Source organism: Panthera pardus, unplaced genomic scaffold, assembly GCF_024362965.1.
Source record: "Panthera pardus isolate Hobbes unplaced genomic scaffold, ASM2436296v1 HiC_scaffold_4, whole genome shotgun sequence".
Lineage (NCBI taxonomy): Eukaryota > Metazoa > Chordata > Mammalia > Carnivora > Felidae > Panthera > Panthera pardus.
In genome coordinates this window covers 10,030,248-10,048,001 of record NW_026526969.1, presented here as the reverse complement: position 1 = coordinate 10,048,001, position 17,754 = coordinate 10,030,248, and the positions used below count along the sequence as shown (strand labels likewise).

Below are 17,754 nucleotides of genomic sequence, written 5' to 3'. Positions count from 1 at the left end.
TTAAAAGTACACTTCTGCATAAGTAGACTTAAATAGCAACTAACCGAGGGTCTAATAAAACCATAATTTCAAAGTTGAAATGAGGGTAAATACTATTTTGAGATGTCTGCAACCACACTAAAATGAAAGGAGACTAGCTGTGCTTTCTGTTGGGGACAAACCCGACAGAAACTGTGTGACTGTGGTACTAATGTGGCTTGTGGCCTCTGCTCATACCTTAAGGGAAAGCGGAAACCAAGTAGTTATTGTTTTCCTGTCCCAATTTCATGGTTGAAATCCTTACTTTAAAAATTTTAAGGCTCTCATCTTCTCCTCCATAAAATGAGCTTCCTGATCCCCACCTCACAGCCCCAGTGTGAGGGGCATATGAGAGAGGCAGATACAGAAGTGTTTTGTGGTTGGTGGGGGGTAAGCAACTCTGTGGAGTTATTACCTCATTTCTTACTCTCAATTATTAAGACTTAATGGCACCAGGGCCCCTGGGTGGCTCAGTTGGTTAGGCGTCTGACTCTTGATTTTGGCTCATGTCACGATCTCACAGTTTGTGAGATCAAGTGAGTGAGATCAAGATCGCACTCTCTTTCTCTCAAAATAAATAAACATTATAAAAAATTTTTGATATTTATTTATTTTTGAGAGAGATTGACAGAATGCAAGCAGGGGAGGGGTAGAGAGAATGGGAGACACAGAATCCCAAGCAGGCTCCAGGCTCTGAGCTGACAACACAGAGCCAGATGTGGGGCTTGAACTCATGAGCTATGAGATCATGACCTGAGACGAAGTCAGACACTTAACTGACTGAGCCACCCAGGCACCCCATCAAAATAAAAAAAATAAATAAAAATTTAAAAACCTAATGGCAGCAAGACACCCAAAGTGACATGAGAGAAGCAGCCCCATCTCTCAGGGCACTCGTTCCAGCCTACACATGAGCCTTGGCAAAGTGTCCTTGCTTTTCCTACAGCACCCTGGGAAGTCCTGGTTCCCTCCCTCGGTTCCTTCCCGCTCCTCCCTTAGCCAAGCCGCGATGCCTGGTGGATACAAAGGTGAATGTGGGGACGATGTGGACCCGATGCCCTTCCTGGCACCTCCCGAAAAGGAGAGGATAGAAGCCATGAACAAGCCCTATGACATCAAGAGGTCCTGCTGGGTCAAAGACGAGAAGGAGGGCTTCATCGCTGGGGAGATCCAGTCTGAACAGGGTGACCAGGTCACCGTAAAGACTGTCAACAACCAGGTGAGTGAGGAATAATCTCCAGGATGAAACTTTGGGAGTGGCAGACACCCAGGTGCTGCCGTCCATGCTTCTGCTCAAGAGGCAGAGTAGAAAGAAGAGTAGATATGCCTCTTGGGTCCTCTGTGCCGGGTACAAGTTCAGACTCAACTGCACTCAGACTGTGGCCCTGGGCAAGACACTTGCCCTCTCTGAGCTTTGACTCTCTCCCAATAGAGACTCCAACATGGTAGGGCACATGGAAGTACTTTATATGTTGCAATAGTCCATTTGTGCACCAGATCGTCAAGGGAGTTACTTACCTTCAAAGTCCCAAACGGTTTTCAAGTGAAGGAGTGAGGGGAAGCCATCAGCAGGTGCACTATGTGCCCGTGATGGCTTGAGGAGTGTGGGACAGGCCCAGAACACCCTGGCTGGCCCCGGGGGCTCTCCAGCTGTGTGAGCATAGATGGTGGCTTCAGATCCCCTTGCTGCATGGTGGCAGTGTGCTGGAGCTGGTTTGTCCTAGCTTGTGAGGACACAATGCTAAAACTCCAGGGGCTTTGCAGCTGCATATTAAACATTTAGCAGCTTGATGTCAACCATGGCGGATGTATTTACACCATGGGAATTGATAAATGGTATAAATCAGGGATTTCTCCCCATCCGCACCCCCTGTATAGCTGGTTTACCAATACACCGCTCTCTCTGCTGTGTATGACATCACAGTCTCTCACAGTATCTCACTGTGTCTGACTGTGGGAGTGACTTGAGAGAATGGAAAGTTTGGTTAATTAAACACCTACCCTGCAGCAGACTCCCGGTGAGGCGCTGGACATTTTGTTTAATCCTTTCAAGAATCTTACGTAGTAGGATTTTAGGAGTTCCTATTTTGCAAAGATCAAGGAAACCCTAGGTAACTTGCCCATAGTCACAAAGACAGCAAATGATGAACTCAGATTCAAGCCTAGCTGTATCTGGCTCGAACACCCGTATGCCCCCACATCACCACATCACCTCTCCATGGTGGGCTATGCAGCAGGAGCGTGAGGCGGTCTTTGGTCACGGTCGGGAATACATGAGACCAGAGACCTTGTGTGATCACAACTTGTGGCATCTGAGCCTCGTGCTTTGTTTTGCTTCCAGGGGAGTGCAGGAGGGAGATGAGGCCATCGCTGGGTTCAAGCGAGTTGGAACATGAAAGTCCAGCTCACTTCTCCAGAGAACCTACTTTTCAGCAGGGCAGAGCATTGCAGTGTTATAAGGAGAGTGTGGAGCCCCGGAGGCCCCGGTCTAGATACACGTTAAGGACAGCACGTAACTTCTGTGTGAATCCGCAGGTTTGGGACAGAAAGACTGACTCACCTGGCTTCTGAGATCAAGGCAAAGGCCTCTGTCCTGTGCTGGAGCTGAGAGAGAAGTGTCTGCCTGAGGGCGAGGCCCAGAGATCTGGGAACTCCGGGGAAATGGACTCTGAATAGAACCCAGCTTGATTTACTAGGGGGCGTGGTGACCATTAGTGGGTAGATTTTCCAGAACTGTCAAGGTTTCAAATTATCTGCCTATTGGACTCATAAATTATTAAAAGTCCCAGAAAGCCCAGTATGTGTTCAAGCCTCCCACGTCAGGCTGTAGGCAGCTCAAAGATGTTTGTTTTCTGGATCACATGTCTTGAGCTTCGGTCCCAGAGGCTGGAACTTAAGAGCTGCTGCTAGTTTTCATTTACAGATTAAGAAATTGGGGCACGGAGGGGGGACGGGATTTGCCTGCCATGCACAGGCGCTCCAGACTCCCAACCCTGTGCTATCCTCAACCTGACACATGTACTGCTCAGCACTCATTGTTGTCTTTTTTTTTTTTTTTTTTTTTGGTCTTGTTTGCTTGTTTGCTTTCAATTTTATCTTTCAAAGTGGCTTGGTGGATTGGTAGGAGCAGGGAAATGTCTTTTTCTTTTCTTTTTCTTTTTTTTTTAATGAAAAAGTTCACTCTTATGTGGATCCTGAGAAACTTAACAGAAACCCATGGAGGAGGGGAAGGGAAAAAAAAAAAAAAAGAGGTTAGAGTGGGAGAGAGCCAAAGCATAAGACACTCTTAAAAACTGAGAACAAACTGAGGGTTGATGGGGGGTGGGAGGGAACAAACTGAGGGTGGGTGATGGGTATTGAGGAGGGCACCTTTTGGGATGAGCACTGGGTGTTGTATGGAAACCAGTTTGACAATAAATTTCATATATTGGAAAAAAAAAAAAAAGTTCACTGCTGTTTAGAAACCACCACCAATTCTCAAGGCAGAGATCCAAGAATCACATCTCCGCAAAGTGTCCCTGGGATCAAAGAGCAAGTTCTGATCAGCTACCAGAATGGACTTGGTGGGAAGAGAAGCAGAGCCCAGAGGTGCTCTGAATTTAGGAATGGGACTTGATAGCTCATAAGGTATTTTAGACGCTTCCCACTTATGTTAATATAATTCTCACAGCAACCAGCTGAGGAAGCTTCTGTCATCCCTATTTCATAGGGGAGGCAGTTAGGGCTCATATGGCCTTGGAGGTCCCTCCTCAGCCCAGGCTGTACAGTGATGGCTGGACCAGGAGTTGGGCGCAATGGTCACCTGACTCTAGCTCCTTCCAGGATACCAGAGAGTATGGGGTACGTTGTGCCAGAAGCCCATATGGCTGTTGACAGTACTATTTCCTAATTCCTGCTGCGTCTTGACACTCCCCTCACCCAGACTGTCACTGTGAAGAAGGATGATGTCCAGCAGATGAACCCGCCCAAATTCTACCAAGCCAACGACATGGCGGACATGACTTTCTTGAATGAGGCCAGTGTCCTGAACAACCTGCGCCAACGCTACACCAACATGAGGATCTATGTGAGTGTCTGGGGCTGGGGTTGGGGATGAGGGGTGACTGCGGATCTTCTGCCCCTCTCCTGATGGGAAGGGCACAGCTGCTCCTCTACCTTCCCAGCAACCAACACACAGTATGGCTCAGACAAGGGCACAGGGACCATGCTTTTGACACGTTAGAACTTCCACTCCAAGCCTTCAATGTCTCCGTGACGGTGCCATCTCATGGGCAGCTTAAATACCTTTTGCTGAGGTTGTTATCCAGAAGTCTTCCTCCCCACCCCACCCCTGCAAACTCTCCAATCAAAACATCATTTTCCCCCCTGATGACTTCACACAGCCTTGTTAGATGTCACCCTTGGTCCGTCCGTCCGTCTATCCATCCACCTGCTGTCTGCCTTACCCCCACCCTGAGACAGGGCTGGCGGGAAAGAGTGACTCAGCACCAGGAGTTCCAGGGTAACACGCTGTGTGTCATACTCTGAACTCCTTAAGTGGGTTCTCTCTATCTCATCTTTGTTTCTCTTTCTCGGGATCACTTTCTATGTAATAAGATATCTTTTAAAACTCATTATGTATATCACAGCTATGCTAAGAAGAAGCTGGGGCAGGGTGGGTGTTTATTCCCATCTAGGCCAAAGTGGAAGATTTCAGTTCAACTGAAAAGAGGCACGGGGGCGGTGGGCAGGAGTTATCAGGTTGATGTGAGTGTCCAGCAAGGAGAAGGATAGTTTGGGACTCATGGATGGGGACCCACAGATTTGGCCTCACTTATTCTGCCCTCACTTATTCTCCCCTCAGACAATTTCTTCTACTACCTCATTGGTTTTTCTGATTTTTTTTTTCTTTTCAATGGGTTGATTTCCTTATAAAATTGCCTTATAATGAAAAGAGAAGCTGGCATCTCTTCTTAAGAGTAGATCAAACCCTGCTGTCCGCCAGGAGGGGTCGTGTCCACACAGGGAGCACTTCACAGCTGTTAAAACACCACAGAGCTCTCTGTGAACACTCGCGCAAAATCTCCCAGATGTATTAAATGGAAAAAGCAAGATATAGAACAGTATTATAGAGAGCTATCTTTTGTTTTAAAAACAAGAAGGGGGCAATAAGAATGTATCCCTGGGTTTGTATGTATATGCAACAGAAACCACAGAAGGCAGGTATTAGAAATTAACACCATGTTTACCTGTGTGTGGGAGGAGGAGGGGAGCAATGTGTGTTGGTGGGGGTGGGGGCGGGCTTTCTGCTGCCTATTTGTCCATACGAATTACTATGTTATCTATCCAAATAATTAAACCAAAATAAAATGAGACACATATATATGAAAGAGAGAGATGGCGGGGCGCCTGGGTGGCGCAGTCGGTTAAGCGTCCGGCTTCAACCAGGTCACGATCTCGCGGTCCGTGAGTTCGAGCCCCGCGTCAGGCTCTGGGCTGATGGCTCGGAGCCTGGAGCCTGTTTCCGATTCTGTGTCTCCCTCTCTCTCTGACCCTCCCCCGTTCATGCTCTGTCTCTCTTTGTCCCAAAAATAAATAAAAAACGTTGAAAAAAAAAAAAAAAAAAAGAAAGAGAGAGATGGCTTTGCTTACTGAATAGACGCTCAGACATAGATTTTGCATCCAGAGGGGACACCATTGTATCCCTCTAGGCTGGCAGTGACCTCCAGCCAGGCTGCTCCAGGGCAGGCTAGGGCCTGGAAGGAAGAGGGCACCAGGAGGAAAGGCCAGCTAACTGTCTCCCTTCCCTCCCACCAGACCTACTCAGGCTTGTTCTGTGTGACAGTCAACCCCTACAAGTGGCTGCCCATCTACGGGGCCCGCGTGGCCAACATGTACAAAGGCAAAAAGCGCACAGAGATGCCACCCCACCTCTTCTCCATCTCTGACAATGCCTACCATGACATGCTCATGAGTGAGTGGGCTGGGGGCTGCCGGGGCTCTTGGGGTGGGCAACAAAAGTTCTTTTGCCACTGGCTCCCAATGCATGAGAACCATGGGCTACCCAATCCCAACCTGGACCCCATGCCACCTGCTGAAGTTCTTTGCTAAAGTGTTGAGCAGCAGCACGTGATGCTAACACCGGGTACCAGGGCTCAGTGAGGGTGCTTGCCAAGTACCGGCCTTACCTCACACCCCATCTCATTTAAGCTTCACAAAACACACAGATGCCAGGTTAAGCGACTTGCCCAGAGTTCAAGCCAACACTTAACCATTCCCTGTAGGACTCTGGAATGTGGCACAGCGGCTGGTGAAGCAATTTCTGTTATGTTGCTAATGACTTGGTAGCTATCTATACGGGATGGGGCTGGTGGAAAGAGTGACTGGTAAATTCTTGGCCCTTCTACAAACATGCATGCTAGAGAAGGGGACTCCACAGGATCTGGGGGCTTTGGCCTCTGCTGGTCACTGCAGCCCACCTCCAAGCTGGGTGGGATGCAGGGAGATGCAGACTGTTCGGCCAGGGCGATGTCAAATGTCTAGTTCCTAAGTGATTCCTAATTACATCTTCCTGTTGCCGTTTTCTTCCCTGCAGATCGTGAAAATCAGTCTATGCTAATCACGTAAGTGTCCCTTCTGTCTCTCGGTCTATATACATATAATTAGGTCTGTGTCTTACACATGTAATTAAGCCTTCTTAGAATTAATTGGTGGGACTTGGTATGGAAATCTGCAGGCTGTGAATGGGCTTAGCAGGACCTTAAGGCTGCACTTGTGAAACTGAGGTTGGGGGGCGGGGGGTCTGTGTCCCCACCCCCCCACCTGTGTGTCCCGGCTGAGGGATGAATCATGGCAACACTCAGCCTGCACCGCTTATTGCTTTGCTTCTCTGCAGCCAAGCCCCTCCTTGCACTTCACTCTGCTCCTATTATCCATTTGCAGGGGAGAATCCGGTGCTGGCAAGACTGAGAACACGAAGAAGGTCATCCAGTACTTTGCCAATGTCGGAGGAACTGGCAAACAGTCCTCGGGTGGAAAGGTAGGGCTGATGGGCAGACTCAGAGTCTGTCACCCCAGCCCACCCTGTCTTCAGGCACACACAGAGGGGCACACACGGGGGGCACACACAGGGGAGCACACACAGGGGGGCACACACAGGAGGGCACACATAGGAGGCACACACAGGAGGACACACACAGGAGAGCACACATGCAGAGCCCATGTGACCCTCATAGGTGTCCTGGGGTTTGGGCCATTTTACAGAGGAGGAGGCATCTTGGAGAGAAGGGTAGGAAGGACCACATTGGGAGGAGGAGGCCACAGACCTGGGCCTCCCCCTACAGGATGTATTCTGCTGCCCCCCCCCCTCATGTCTGTCCCCAGAGGGGTAGGTGGCAGAGCCATTTATGCCTGGCAGAGGAGGATGGGGGACATCAGCTCCTCATCAGCTGCTTCCACAGGCCCCCGTGGCCCCGGGGCCCAAGGAACAATAGCCGGGCCAGGGGCAGCTACAAAAGCCGACAAAGGAAAGGCTCATGAGGAAGACCAGGGATGCCCAGGGAAGGGTTTTCAGGCTCACTCTGGAGTCTCTCCAGCACCAGCTAAGAATCAGGGCCTGTCATCTGACAGGTGTCCGTCCGGTGTCAGGGCCATAGGGCGATGGTCATCAGGGGGTGGCCCTCTTCACAGGTTCCCTCCTGCCCTGATTTCCAGGCCTCCCCAAGGCCATTCCCCTCCTGGTTCCCAGCTCACAAGCCATAGTCATTTGAAAGCCCTGAATCCCCAGGCAGCACCCAACTTTGTGTGTGTCTCTCTCTCTGGGCCAGGGGTCCTTGGAGGATCAAATCATCCAGGCAAACCCTGTACTGGAGGCTTTTGGGAACGCCAAGACCATCAGAAACAACAACTCTTCTCGCTTTGTAAGTGTGAACAACGACAACAGTGGCCCCTGGGGGTGGTGGGACAGGTGCCATCACCCTATTCCAGGTAAGCAAATTAGGGCTGATTTAAACATGCAAATGGAATGAGGCAAGTCACAGCATCTCCTTCCCAGAGAGTTTTAAGGCCTTATCTGTCAAGGTCTACATCACACATAGCCCACATCAGTATTGAAATCAAAGAGCTTGAATGCAGAGACTTGGTAACAGGGTGATGAGGGGCTGCGAAGTCAGACGGGGGAGCCAGAGATTCACAGCGGCTGGAAGCTGCAGACAACTCTGCCCATCCCCCTGCCGGAGGGATGCAGGAAAGGTGCAGTCCATCCGAAGGGCCCTGGTGGATTCTGGAACCAGCTCAGCTCTCTTGTGGGACCTCTACCGGGGCACTATGTGAGGGGCTTCCTTCCTGGTTCCCAGTCTCCTGCTGGGGGGCCCCTCATTACCAGGGTGCTGGCGGGGAGCCTAGGTAAACAGGGCTGGGTAGGGAGGAAGTGGGGGCAGGTGAGGAATAGAGGTGAGCAGATGGGCCAGGAGCAGCAGAGGCGGAGACACAGAGAAGCCTCTTTCCAGGAGAATTTATTGGTGGTTCTGCCAAAGGGCAGGGAGAGGAATGTGGTGTCTCAATAAAGAGACTCAGTAGCGTGCCCCCCACGCCGGCTGGTCAAATTCTCACCATGCCTGCCTCTAAGCTGACTTTCCAGTGATCCCAGCCCCTCCTGCTGGTGCTCCTCTCCCCACAAATACCCTGCGGGGTTACCCCACAGACCTTAAATTTAGCTCCAAGCCCCATCTAACTCCTCTGCACGGGAAATCCGCGGCTCCACGTACAGCCATGTCTGGCCCAGTTACATTCCAAACAGCGCCCTTGGAACTCAGGGGGGCTGCCAGTGGGGGACTGTGGCCAAACCCGGCCCACGTGTTGGTCTAGCACCACACGCGTCCTCCCTCACGGCCCTTTCCTCCATGCTCAGGGCAAGTTCATCCGAATCCACTTCGGAACTACAGGCAAACTGGCTGGAGCGGACATCGAGAGCTGTGAGTCAGGCCCCTTTGGAGAGTTCTTCGGGCGGGACCAGCGACATAGCATGTGGGGCCCGGAGTAAAATGAACATGAGAGGCTCCTTTTTTAAAAAAAAAAAAGTATTTAAGAATTTGGGGTGCCTGGGTGGCTCAGTCGATTAAGCGTCAGACTTCGGCTCGGGTCATGATCTCACGGTTTATGAGTTCGAGCCCCGCATCGAGCCCACTTTGGATCCTCTGTCCCCCTCTATCTCTGCCCCCCCCCAACTAGTTCTCTCTATCTCACAATAAATAAACTCAAAAAAAAAAAGTTTTTAAGAATTTCAAAACAGCAACAGAGGAACATGAAACCGGGGCAGGGCCCTTCTGAAGGCAGCCTGCTGTCTCATGCCCAGAGGGCTGGCCCTTCTCCCCCCGGGGGTCCCCTCCGTGGGCAGTGAGGCCCCCAGAAGCTGTGTCTGGGGTGGAGAAAATGGCCCCTGAGCTGGCTATCGCATGGGACTGCACGGAGAGAGGAGCCCTTCTGCAATGGCACCCTGCACCCCAGACAGCATGGGTCTGTGTTCATTTTCTTGTATTTACTCCTCTCCAGATCTCTTAGAGAAATCTCGGGTCATCTCCCAGCAAGCAGCTGAGAGGGGCTACCACATCTTCTACCAGATTCTCTCTAACAAGAAGCCTGAACTTATTGGTAAAGATCCTTATGTCTGTCCACCTGCCCCTTAACTTGCTTTTCCTCTTGTTTCAGTAACAAAAAGACTCCCGAACGCAGAGGGTCTGGTGCCGTCCCCTGTGGTTTTGCATGAATTTCTTACAGTTGTGTGTGCATAGGCTACAGGGAACTTGCCTGAGGTTCTCCTCATGTCTCCTCTTCACAACAGCCTCGTGAGACTTAGCACCGCTGTTGGCCCATACCACAGACGGGGCTTTGGAATGCCTGCAACTCAGGGCTGAGACATAGACCTGAGATATGGGGCTTGCACCTGCTGCCTCTGGGCCCAGAGCTAGACAGGAGCAAGAGAGGTCAGCCCAGGACCGTTGCACGTGCAATAACAAGAGGTTCCCCTCTAGGTGGACAGAGCCCACAGAGTGCATAGTCTGATGAGCAGAGTACACTCACTCACTCACCGAGATGCTCTTGTGCAGGCACCAACATGCTCAACTGTTCATGGCAGACCTGCTCAGGGTATAAAGTCAGGGGAGAGATGAAGACTCACTCTTCCACACACACACACCTTCTAACCCCACCAAAGACTAGGGACCTCTCCCCACTCACAAGTGGGCTTTATTTGTGTTGGACACACTGTCCCTTTCAATTAACGGATGGCATTTTGAAATTGGAAGACTTCACATAAAACAAAACAAAACAAAACAAAACAAATCACCACCCTTGGATTTGAGGCCACTGGCTTGTTGATAAAGTCACAAGCATGGGTAGTGCGCTCCATGAGGGGCAAGTCTTTCACTGACAACACTAGGGTCTCTGAACCAATGAGTGGAATTTGATAGTAATCCCTGCTATAAGTAAAACAAGACAAAACGAAAAAACATCACCGACTTCTTGTTTCTCTGAAGTTATAGAAGATCCAGCAGCCATGGCCCTGCCCTCCCACACGGCTCCAATCAAGGCAGTCGGATGGTGGTGGCCCCTTCAGATGGGGCTCAAGCTCTCCTGGTTGCCACACTCCCCACCAAGCCCCACTGCATCCCTGACCCTCGAGCAGGGTGACCGCCCACATTTATCTTCCTTCTTGGGCTCTAGTTTTTCTCAACAGTAGAGATGAAGGAAAATGAAAGTATTTCTTGCACCAACGTCTCCTCCAAAAGCAGAAAAACAAAGATAGATCAAGAGGGGCACACATTTGAGGAAAAATCCAAGTGCGTATCTTTGTAAAAGCACAGTCTTCACGCTTCTTACGTGCGAGTGATTGTTATTGCCCGCTGCAATCGTTGTGTTACCTTCTGCCTTAGAATGTAAATGGCTTTTTCTAGGGGAGAGGAAGGGGAAAATAAATAGGAATTCATTTATTCCCCAAATATCTACAGGGCACCCAGGAGGTGCCAGGTACTGGGCCAAGTGATGGAGGACACAACCAAGTTCCCGAGACCCTCTTGCTGTCCTAAAACTCCTCATGTGCCCTTTTCAAATCTCTCCATGACTCTGGGTGATCCCCGAGGGTAGGGATAATATCTTAGTCAGCTCTGTAGCCCCATGATGCCCCCTGCATCATGCCGGGCACATGAGAGGCATTTAGGGGATACGGCTTACAAAGGAAAGAGAAGAAAACCGCAGGTCACCAAGCTGCTAATCTGCTTTCCTGCTCTTGGCAGAGACTTTGCTGCTGGTCCCCAACCCTAAGGAGTACCACTGGGTGAGCCAGGGCGTCACTGTGGTGGAGAACATGGACGACGGGGAGGAGCTGCAGATCACAGACGTGAGTGGGTGGGCGTGGCCGGCACACCACAGGGACAGCCAAGACAGAAACTGTGGGGCCCTGCATGCGCTGCCACCGGAATTGGGGTGGGGCCACCCAGAGCAGCCAGGCAGCGGCCCAGATTCTCCCCCCGGGGGTCTCCCGGGCTGCAGCTGGCTCTTCTCTCCGGCCCGTCACAGCAAGCAGAATTGAACTAGGATTCCACGGAACCTAAGGGGCCATCTGCTTCACGTCCTGGCTAGAAGTGACCCTCCAGTCTCTTAAGTTCCCACCTCTCTCTCTCTCTCTCTCTCTCTCCTCTTCTCACTCTGAGCACCTATAACTTCTGTTAGGGTATTTGTGTCCACTCTCCTCTTTGATGGTAGAATTGATTCGTGATGCATCTTGGCCTTTCCCTCTCCCAGGACCTAGCATGAAGCCTGAACAGTAATAATGATGGTAATAATAATGCCACCTCCAATGTGTTATTGTGTATCTAATTCTCACTGTGTGTGAAGTAATGGCCTAAACATTTACACATCATTTCAGTTTATCCTTATGACCACCTACTATCCCCGTTTTGCAGATGAGTAAACAGAGGCCGGGGAGGTTAGATAAACACAAATGACTATAGTGCAGAGCATTTGGTCTGGGCCCCTGGGAGGAAAACAGACCTGTCTCTGGCCAGGGTGTGTCTGACCTCCAGAGCCCACACCGTATTGCAGTGGCCCATCAGGGCCAGCCCACAACTGCAGTGCCGTGGCCTCTGTTCTGTGGAACGAGAAGCCAGGAGTTTCTTGCCTTTCTCTTCCCTGTGGACTTGCAGGTTGCCTTTGACGTGCTGGGCTTCAGTGCCGACGAAAAGATTGGCATTTATAAGCTGACCGGGGGCATCATGCATTTTGGCAACATGAAGTTCAAGCAGAAGCCCAGAGAGGAGCAGGCTGAAGTGGACACCACGGAGGGTAGGTGTTTGGCTGTTCAGGGAGGAGGCAGCACCAGTGGCGGGGGCTCACAGATCTCGGAGGCTTTGTGAACATTTCAGAGACATGCTATAAACCAAGAATGTTCCTTGGATGTCCAGACATCAATAATAATCAGAGAGACAGGACAGAGAGTCAGAGCCATAGTTTCGGTTTCTTTACTCTGCTTTGCCACTTGACCTTGAGCGAGTGTGGAAACCATCTCAGACCTCTGTTTTCTCATTGGCAACACGGGGTCTCTGCCACCCTGCCCTCATCCCCTTCCCTAAACACGATAGATGGCACCGGGCTTCTCCGGGGCAGGGCATCATCTTTCTTTCACTCGCCTGCTTTTTCTGTCCCTACTCAGTGGCTGACAAAGTTGCCCATCTCATGGGTCTCAATTCCGGGGAGCTCCAGAAGGGCATCACCAGGCCCCGGGTCAAAGTAGGCAATGAGTTTGTGCAGAAGGGCCAGAATATGGAACAGTGCCACAACTCCATCGGGGCTCTGGGCAAGGCCGTCTATGACAAGATGTTCAAGTGGCTGGTGGTCAGGATCAACAAGACCTTGGACACCAAGATGCAGAGGCAATTCTTCATCGGCGTGCTGGACATCGCCGGCTTCGAGATCTTTGAGGTGTGCCTGCCCTGGCATTCTGTTTCTGCTTTGGGGTGGCCATTTTTCTTCCAGAAGCTACTTCTCACCGTGGTTCTCTGGTTTCTCATCTCGGACCTGGGGCGGGCCAATCTCAGTTATTTGCTCTTTCTTTCTTTCTGTCTTTCTTTCTTTCTTTCTTTAGAGGGGGAGGGAGGGAGAGAGCGAGTGAGCAAGCTGATGTACCAGCACAACACTGGTGACCTCTCACCTTTTTCCTACACAAGAGAGACTCGGGTCTCATCCCAGGCTAGTGCAGTGGGTCAGGAATATTTTATCTTTGTAACTGAAGGCCACGTGATTAGGAGTTGGTCGATCTGGTTCTGGACTCAGGTTGGCCATCAACTAGCTATGTGGTCTTAGGAAAGTAGCTATTCCTCTCTGAGCCTCAGTTTTCTCAAGTCTAAAATGAACCAACGGGGAGAGATGATCTATAAAGTCCATTTCACTCCACTATCCTATTATTTTAAGAATTTCTACTGGCCACAGATGGATTTAAAAAAAAAAAAAAAAAAAGCTTACCCCAATTTCTTTCAGGCTCTAAAAGGCTAATTTGGCTGCCGTTTCCAAGAGAGTCATTTAATTTCATAGGTAGAAGGAGGCTTAGAGTTTCTGGACTGTGCTCCCTGGTATCCTGGGGAGCCCCTGAGAGCCAGCAGGGGAGGGACGAGAGGAAGGGAGGATGACGTGTGCCAACAGCAAAGTGTGTGCTATAGACAAACAGGGTTCGAATCCCATCTTGGGCCACTTCCAAGCCGTGTGCCTCTGTTTCTCCACGTATTAATGGGGACACTAATCATTCTTGCCTCGTCAGGTTTTGAGCAGAGGCATCTCAGTGCAGGGTCTAGCACGTGTGTGTGCTCTGTGACTACAGTGGCACCTCTGCTTTAGCCTGGGGTTTCATCAAGAGAAAGCACTCTCTGGTTTTTTGTTAAAGGCTTGTAAACCCCTCAAGCCCTTTCATCCTACAGATGAGGATTAAAAAAACTACAGAGAGAGAGAGAACTGTCCAAAGGCACACAGCAGGGCAGAATCCATAAAGCCTCTCAAATGATTTCTATCCTGAAAAAAAAAAAAAAAATGATTCTTTCCGCAATGATTTTCTTTTTCTTTCTTTTTTAAGTTTATTTATTTTGAGAGAGAGAGAGAGAGAGAGCCCAAGCAGGGGAGGGACAGAGAGAGGGAGAGAGAATCTCAAACAGGCTCCGCACTGTCAGTGCACAGCCTGATGTGGGGCTCAAACTCATGAACTGTGAGATCATGACCTGAGCTCAGATCAAGAGTCGGATGCTTAACCAACTGTGCCACCCAGGCGCCCCTCCATAATGATTTTCATTAACTACAGGAGACGGCATCCGAGGTTTGGGCGCCCCCTGTCCTCCCCTTCCCTCCTACTTCCCTCTGCCCCCCTCTGCCCCCACCCTCCTCTGCAGGTGCTAAGCTGCTCTGTGCCTTTGCAGGGGATGGTCACCGAGAAGGGCTTCTTGCAGGGCTGATGCAGCACTGTCCCAGGGTGGGCGTTCAGGCATCTGGGCAGCGCCTGACGCTAGTTGGCCCTCGGCAAATTTGAGCTCTGCTTGTCACTTGTCCCTCGGTCCCGGCCCCCGGGAGGCTCTGTCTGGGTCCCGGCTGACACCCTGCTCTCTGCCCTCCCTCCTCAGTTCAACAGCTTCGAGCAGCTGTGCATCAACTTCACCAACGAGAAGCTGCAACAGTTCTTCAACCACCACATGTTCGTGCTGGAGCAGGAGGAGTACAAGAGGGAGGGCATCGAGTGGGTCTTCATCGACTTTGGCCTTGACCTGCAGGCCTGCATTGACCTCCTGGAAAAGGTAACTCGCTGCTCACAGGAGGGGCTTCAAGAGAGAGGCCAGGACCCTGATCAGGGCTTGCCCCTCAGAAGGGGACTTCACGGGGACCCACAGGGAAGTGGCACCAGCAACACCACTAATGACCTTGGTTGGTCTGACCTCTAGCTTCCTCTCTGCAAAATGGGTACAACAGTGATTGCAATGGTCACCATTAGTTGGGCTGTTGTATGCCTCAACTCATTGGATCATCACAAGCTACCATATATATGGCAGGGTGTGTGTGTGTGTGTGTGTGTGTGTGTGTGTGTGACACAATACAACCATTTCACAGATGGGAACATTAAGGCACAGAGAAAGGAAGAAACTTGTCCAAGATTATACACCCTGTGAATGGCACAGTCAGGTTCTAACCCAGACAACCTAATCACCACCCCTGTAGTCACACCATCAGGAATGTTCTAGCAAATGGCCTAGTTCAAGAATATATACTGTTCAAGCAAATGCAGAAAAGGGACAGGAAAAGGACATTGACAGGACAGATGACAAAATGTGAACAGTCTGTTCATAGTATTGTATCAATTTTAATTTTCTGGTTTTCATTGTCGTTACCAAGCTTGCATTAACATTTGGAGAAGCTGAATGAAGGACGTGTAGGAATATTCTGCACTCTTTTGCAAGTTTAAAATTATTAAAAAGTAAAAAATCAAGAAATAGGAGAAAGAATATATGTTGTCTCTGAGACTCAGCCTAGGGGTGAGAAAGCAGGCTGGGGTCCCCGATGTGAGCCCAGCCTCAACCTCCCAGGAAAAGAGTCTCCCCAAACAGGCTGCACACACAATCCACCTGTCCTCTAACACCGACAAATACCCCCTGTCCGGCTGCCACAGAGCCTGAAATGTCCCTCATGCTTGAGCTTTGGGGTTAAGCACTGCCCTCTTCCAGAAATTTTTAGAAATCCAGACCCTCCATAGATATTAAGTCACTGACAGTTTTATGAGCTCCCATGTGAGCTCTCCTCTTCTGTGAGAAGAACCATATGTGGTTCTTGGTAGCCAGAAACGTCACGGAGGGCAGGAGCGGATAACAGAGAATTAAATTCAGAGAGGACGGGTGTCACTGATTTCACCATTTCCCTGAGGGCCAAGGCTGCCTGGCACCACTGTTTGGGAGGGATTAGCATTTGGGGAGCTAAGTAGCCCTTTCAGACTTCCATCTCCCCTTCTGTTAGACTCAATGAATTCTAGTCTCTTTCAAGTGTAAATGGCCTTGGCATTCAAAGACCAGACCTTGGAGCAACTTCACTGTTCCTGAGGGTCTATGCCCAGAGTTCTGCTTCCTGGCTGGCCACGCGGGTGTCTGGGGCACCCCTCCCACCACCCCTAGGCCAACACCTGAGTGGCCCTGTTGGGGTCCTATGGCCTCCTCTAACAACATCCACCGCTCTTCCTTCTAGCCCATGGGCATCTTCTCCATCTTGGAGGAACAGTGTGTCTTCCCCAAGGCCACCGACGCCACCTTCAAGGCGGCCCTGTATGACAACCACCTGGGAAAGTCCAGCAACTTCCTCAAGCCCAAGGGGGGCAAAGGCAAGGGGCCCGAGGCCCACTTCGAGCTCATCCACTATGCAGGCACCGTGAGTACCCTGTTGGCGCCTCCTGGGGCCATCTATCTTCTTGCTGCAGGCAGCTCTGGCTATTGTAGGTCCTTCCTGCCGTGACCTTGCTGAGGCTTCCTGCCTCCAGCTGGTGCAGCGGCCATAGAACAGGGTGATCAGCTCAGTGAAATGACCCCTGACTCATACTTCCTCATCACTTCTCCCTCTGAGAAATCCAAAGCAATCCAGCCAAGGCTGCCTGCCAGGGAGCCACCAGCAGTTCACCTGCCAGGGCCACACCATTGTTTGCGGCCCTTGGTTTGACAGCTGCACTTAGATCTTGGACAGAATTTACAACACGTGCAAAAAAGGGAAAAAAGTCCACGAGCCTATCAATTATCCCCCAACGGATTAACTTATCCTTCTGACGGCTCATGGTCACCAAAGCAACAAAACGACATCTCTGGAGTGGCTTTTTCACTCATGACAAACTTAGTCCTTGGGGAAGAGGGAATTAGCTTCTTATTTGAATAACTGATAGGGGAGACCACGTTTGTTCAGCCAGCTCTTGAGAATGTGTTTTATTTTCCTGCGATTTGCGGTATTGCTGTAAACGCCCGTGCTCCCTGTTACCACTGGAGTTTGTTGAGCTTCTGTGGGTTTAACTGCAGGGAAACAGCAGCCTTAGCACAGAGCTGTCAGGAAAGCTGCTCTTGGATCGGGCATCGGGGCCAGGATTTTATGACCTCATCAACCATAACAATGCCAATTACTTGCAAAATGAATTATGCCAACAAGTAGAGTAAACAGCAGCTTTGGAGGCCGACTGCTGTGCTCCGCCTCACCTCCCACGATGAAATGAGAGGGCTCTGTATTGATAGCAATGGAATATTCAAAGTCTAATGGGACCTATGCACCTCCAAGAAGGCTCTAAAGTAAGGCCTGCAGGTGATGAATGTCTTTATGCTCTACAGGGGAAGGAAAGCCCAAAGGTTTCTGCTTCTTATCTGTTTTCCTCGGTTCCCTACGTTCAGTGGAAGAATTTGAAATGTGCCTTCCTCTTTGCCTCCCCAGCTAGGGCCACATAGCAAAACAGGAAATAGAAATTAATGGATGTCCAATTAACTAAACACATGGATCCCAGGTGTGGCTAGATGGAGCCCCCCTTCCACCAGGCAATGGCCAAGGGATGTGTGCCCTTGAGCAAGGGGAGACCAGACACCCTTGTAGGGAGCTCTTCATGTAGCTCAGGATTTCCCTGGTCGAGGCCAGTCAGTCAGAGCAAGGGCTGAGCCTGGAAGAAGATCAACCCACCTGGGTAGAAAAAGAGCCAGGAGGTCAGGGAGGCTCAGAGTAGCCAGC

General features: G+C 50.6%; 1 protein-coding gene across 2 annotated transcripts in view; it reads left to right on the top strand.

Annotated features, from left to right (window-relative positions):
* Positions 1 to 1,027: 1,027 nt before the first annotated feature.
* Positions 1,028 to 17,754, top strand: part of LOC109251230 (myosin-16) — a 62,088-nt gene continuing 45,361 nt past the window's right edge. The window contains exons 1-13 of one of the 2 annotated variants that reach the window (XM_019422622.2): positions 1,028 to 1,237; positions 3,941 to 4,084; positions 5,815 to 5,971; positions 6,593 to 6,620; positions 6,940 to 7,036; positions 7,824 to 7,916; positions 8,906 to 8,969; positions 9,547 to 9,645; positions 11,286 to 11,389; positions 12,195 to 12,333; positions 12,701 to 12,969; positions 14,649 to 14,819; positions 16,252 to 16,431. In XM_019422622.2, the coding sequence (XP_019278167.1) occupies positions 1,028 to 1,237; positions 3,941 to 4,084; positions 5,815 to 5,971; positions 6,593 to 6,620; positions 6,940 to 7,036; positions 7,824 to 7,916; positions 8,906 to 8,969; positions 9,547 to 9,645; positions 11,286 to 11,389; positions 12,195 to 12,333; positions 12,701 to 12,969; positions 14,649 to 14,819; positions 16,252 to 16,431 (1,755 nt within the window). Of the gene's footprint in view, positions 1,238 to 3,940; positions 4,085 to 5,814; positions 5,972 to 6,592; positions 6,621 to 6,939; positions 7,037 to 7,823; positions 7,917 to 8,855; positions 8,970 to 9,546; positions 9,646 to 11,285; positions 11,390 to 12,194; positions 12,334 to 12,700; positions 12,970 to 14,648; positions 14,820 to 16,251; positions 16,432 to 17,754 lie in introns of those variants that run through there. The other variant, XM_019422621.2, reaches the window with a different exon arrangement.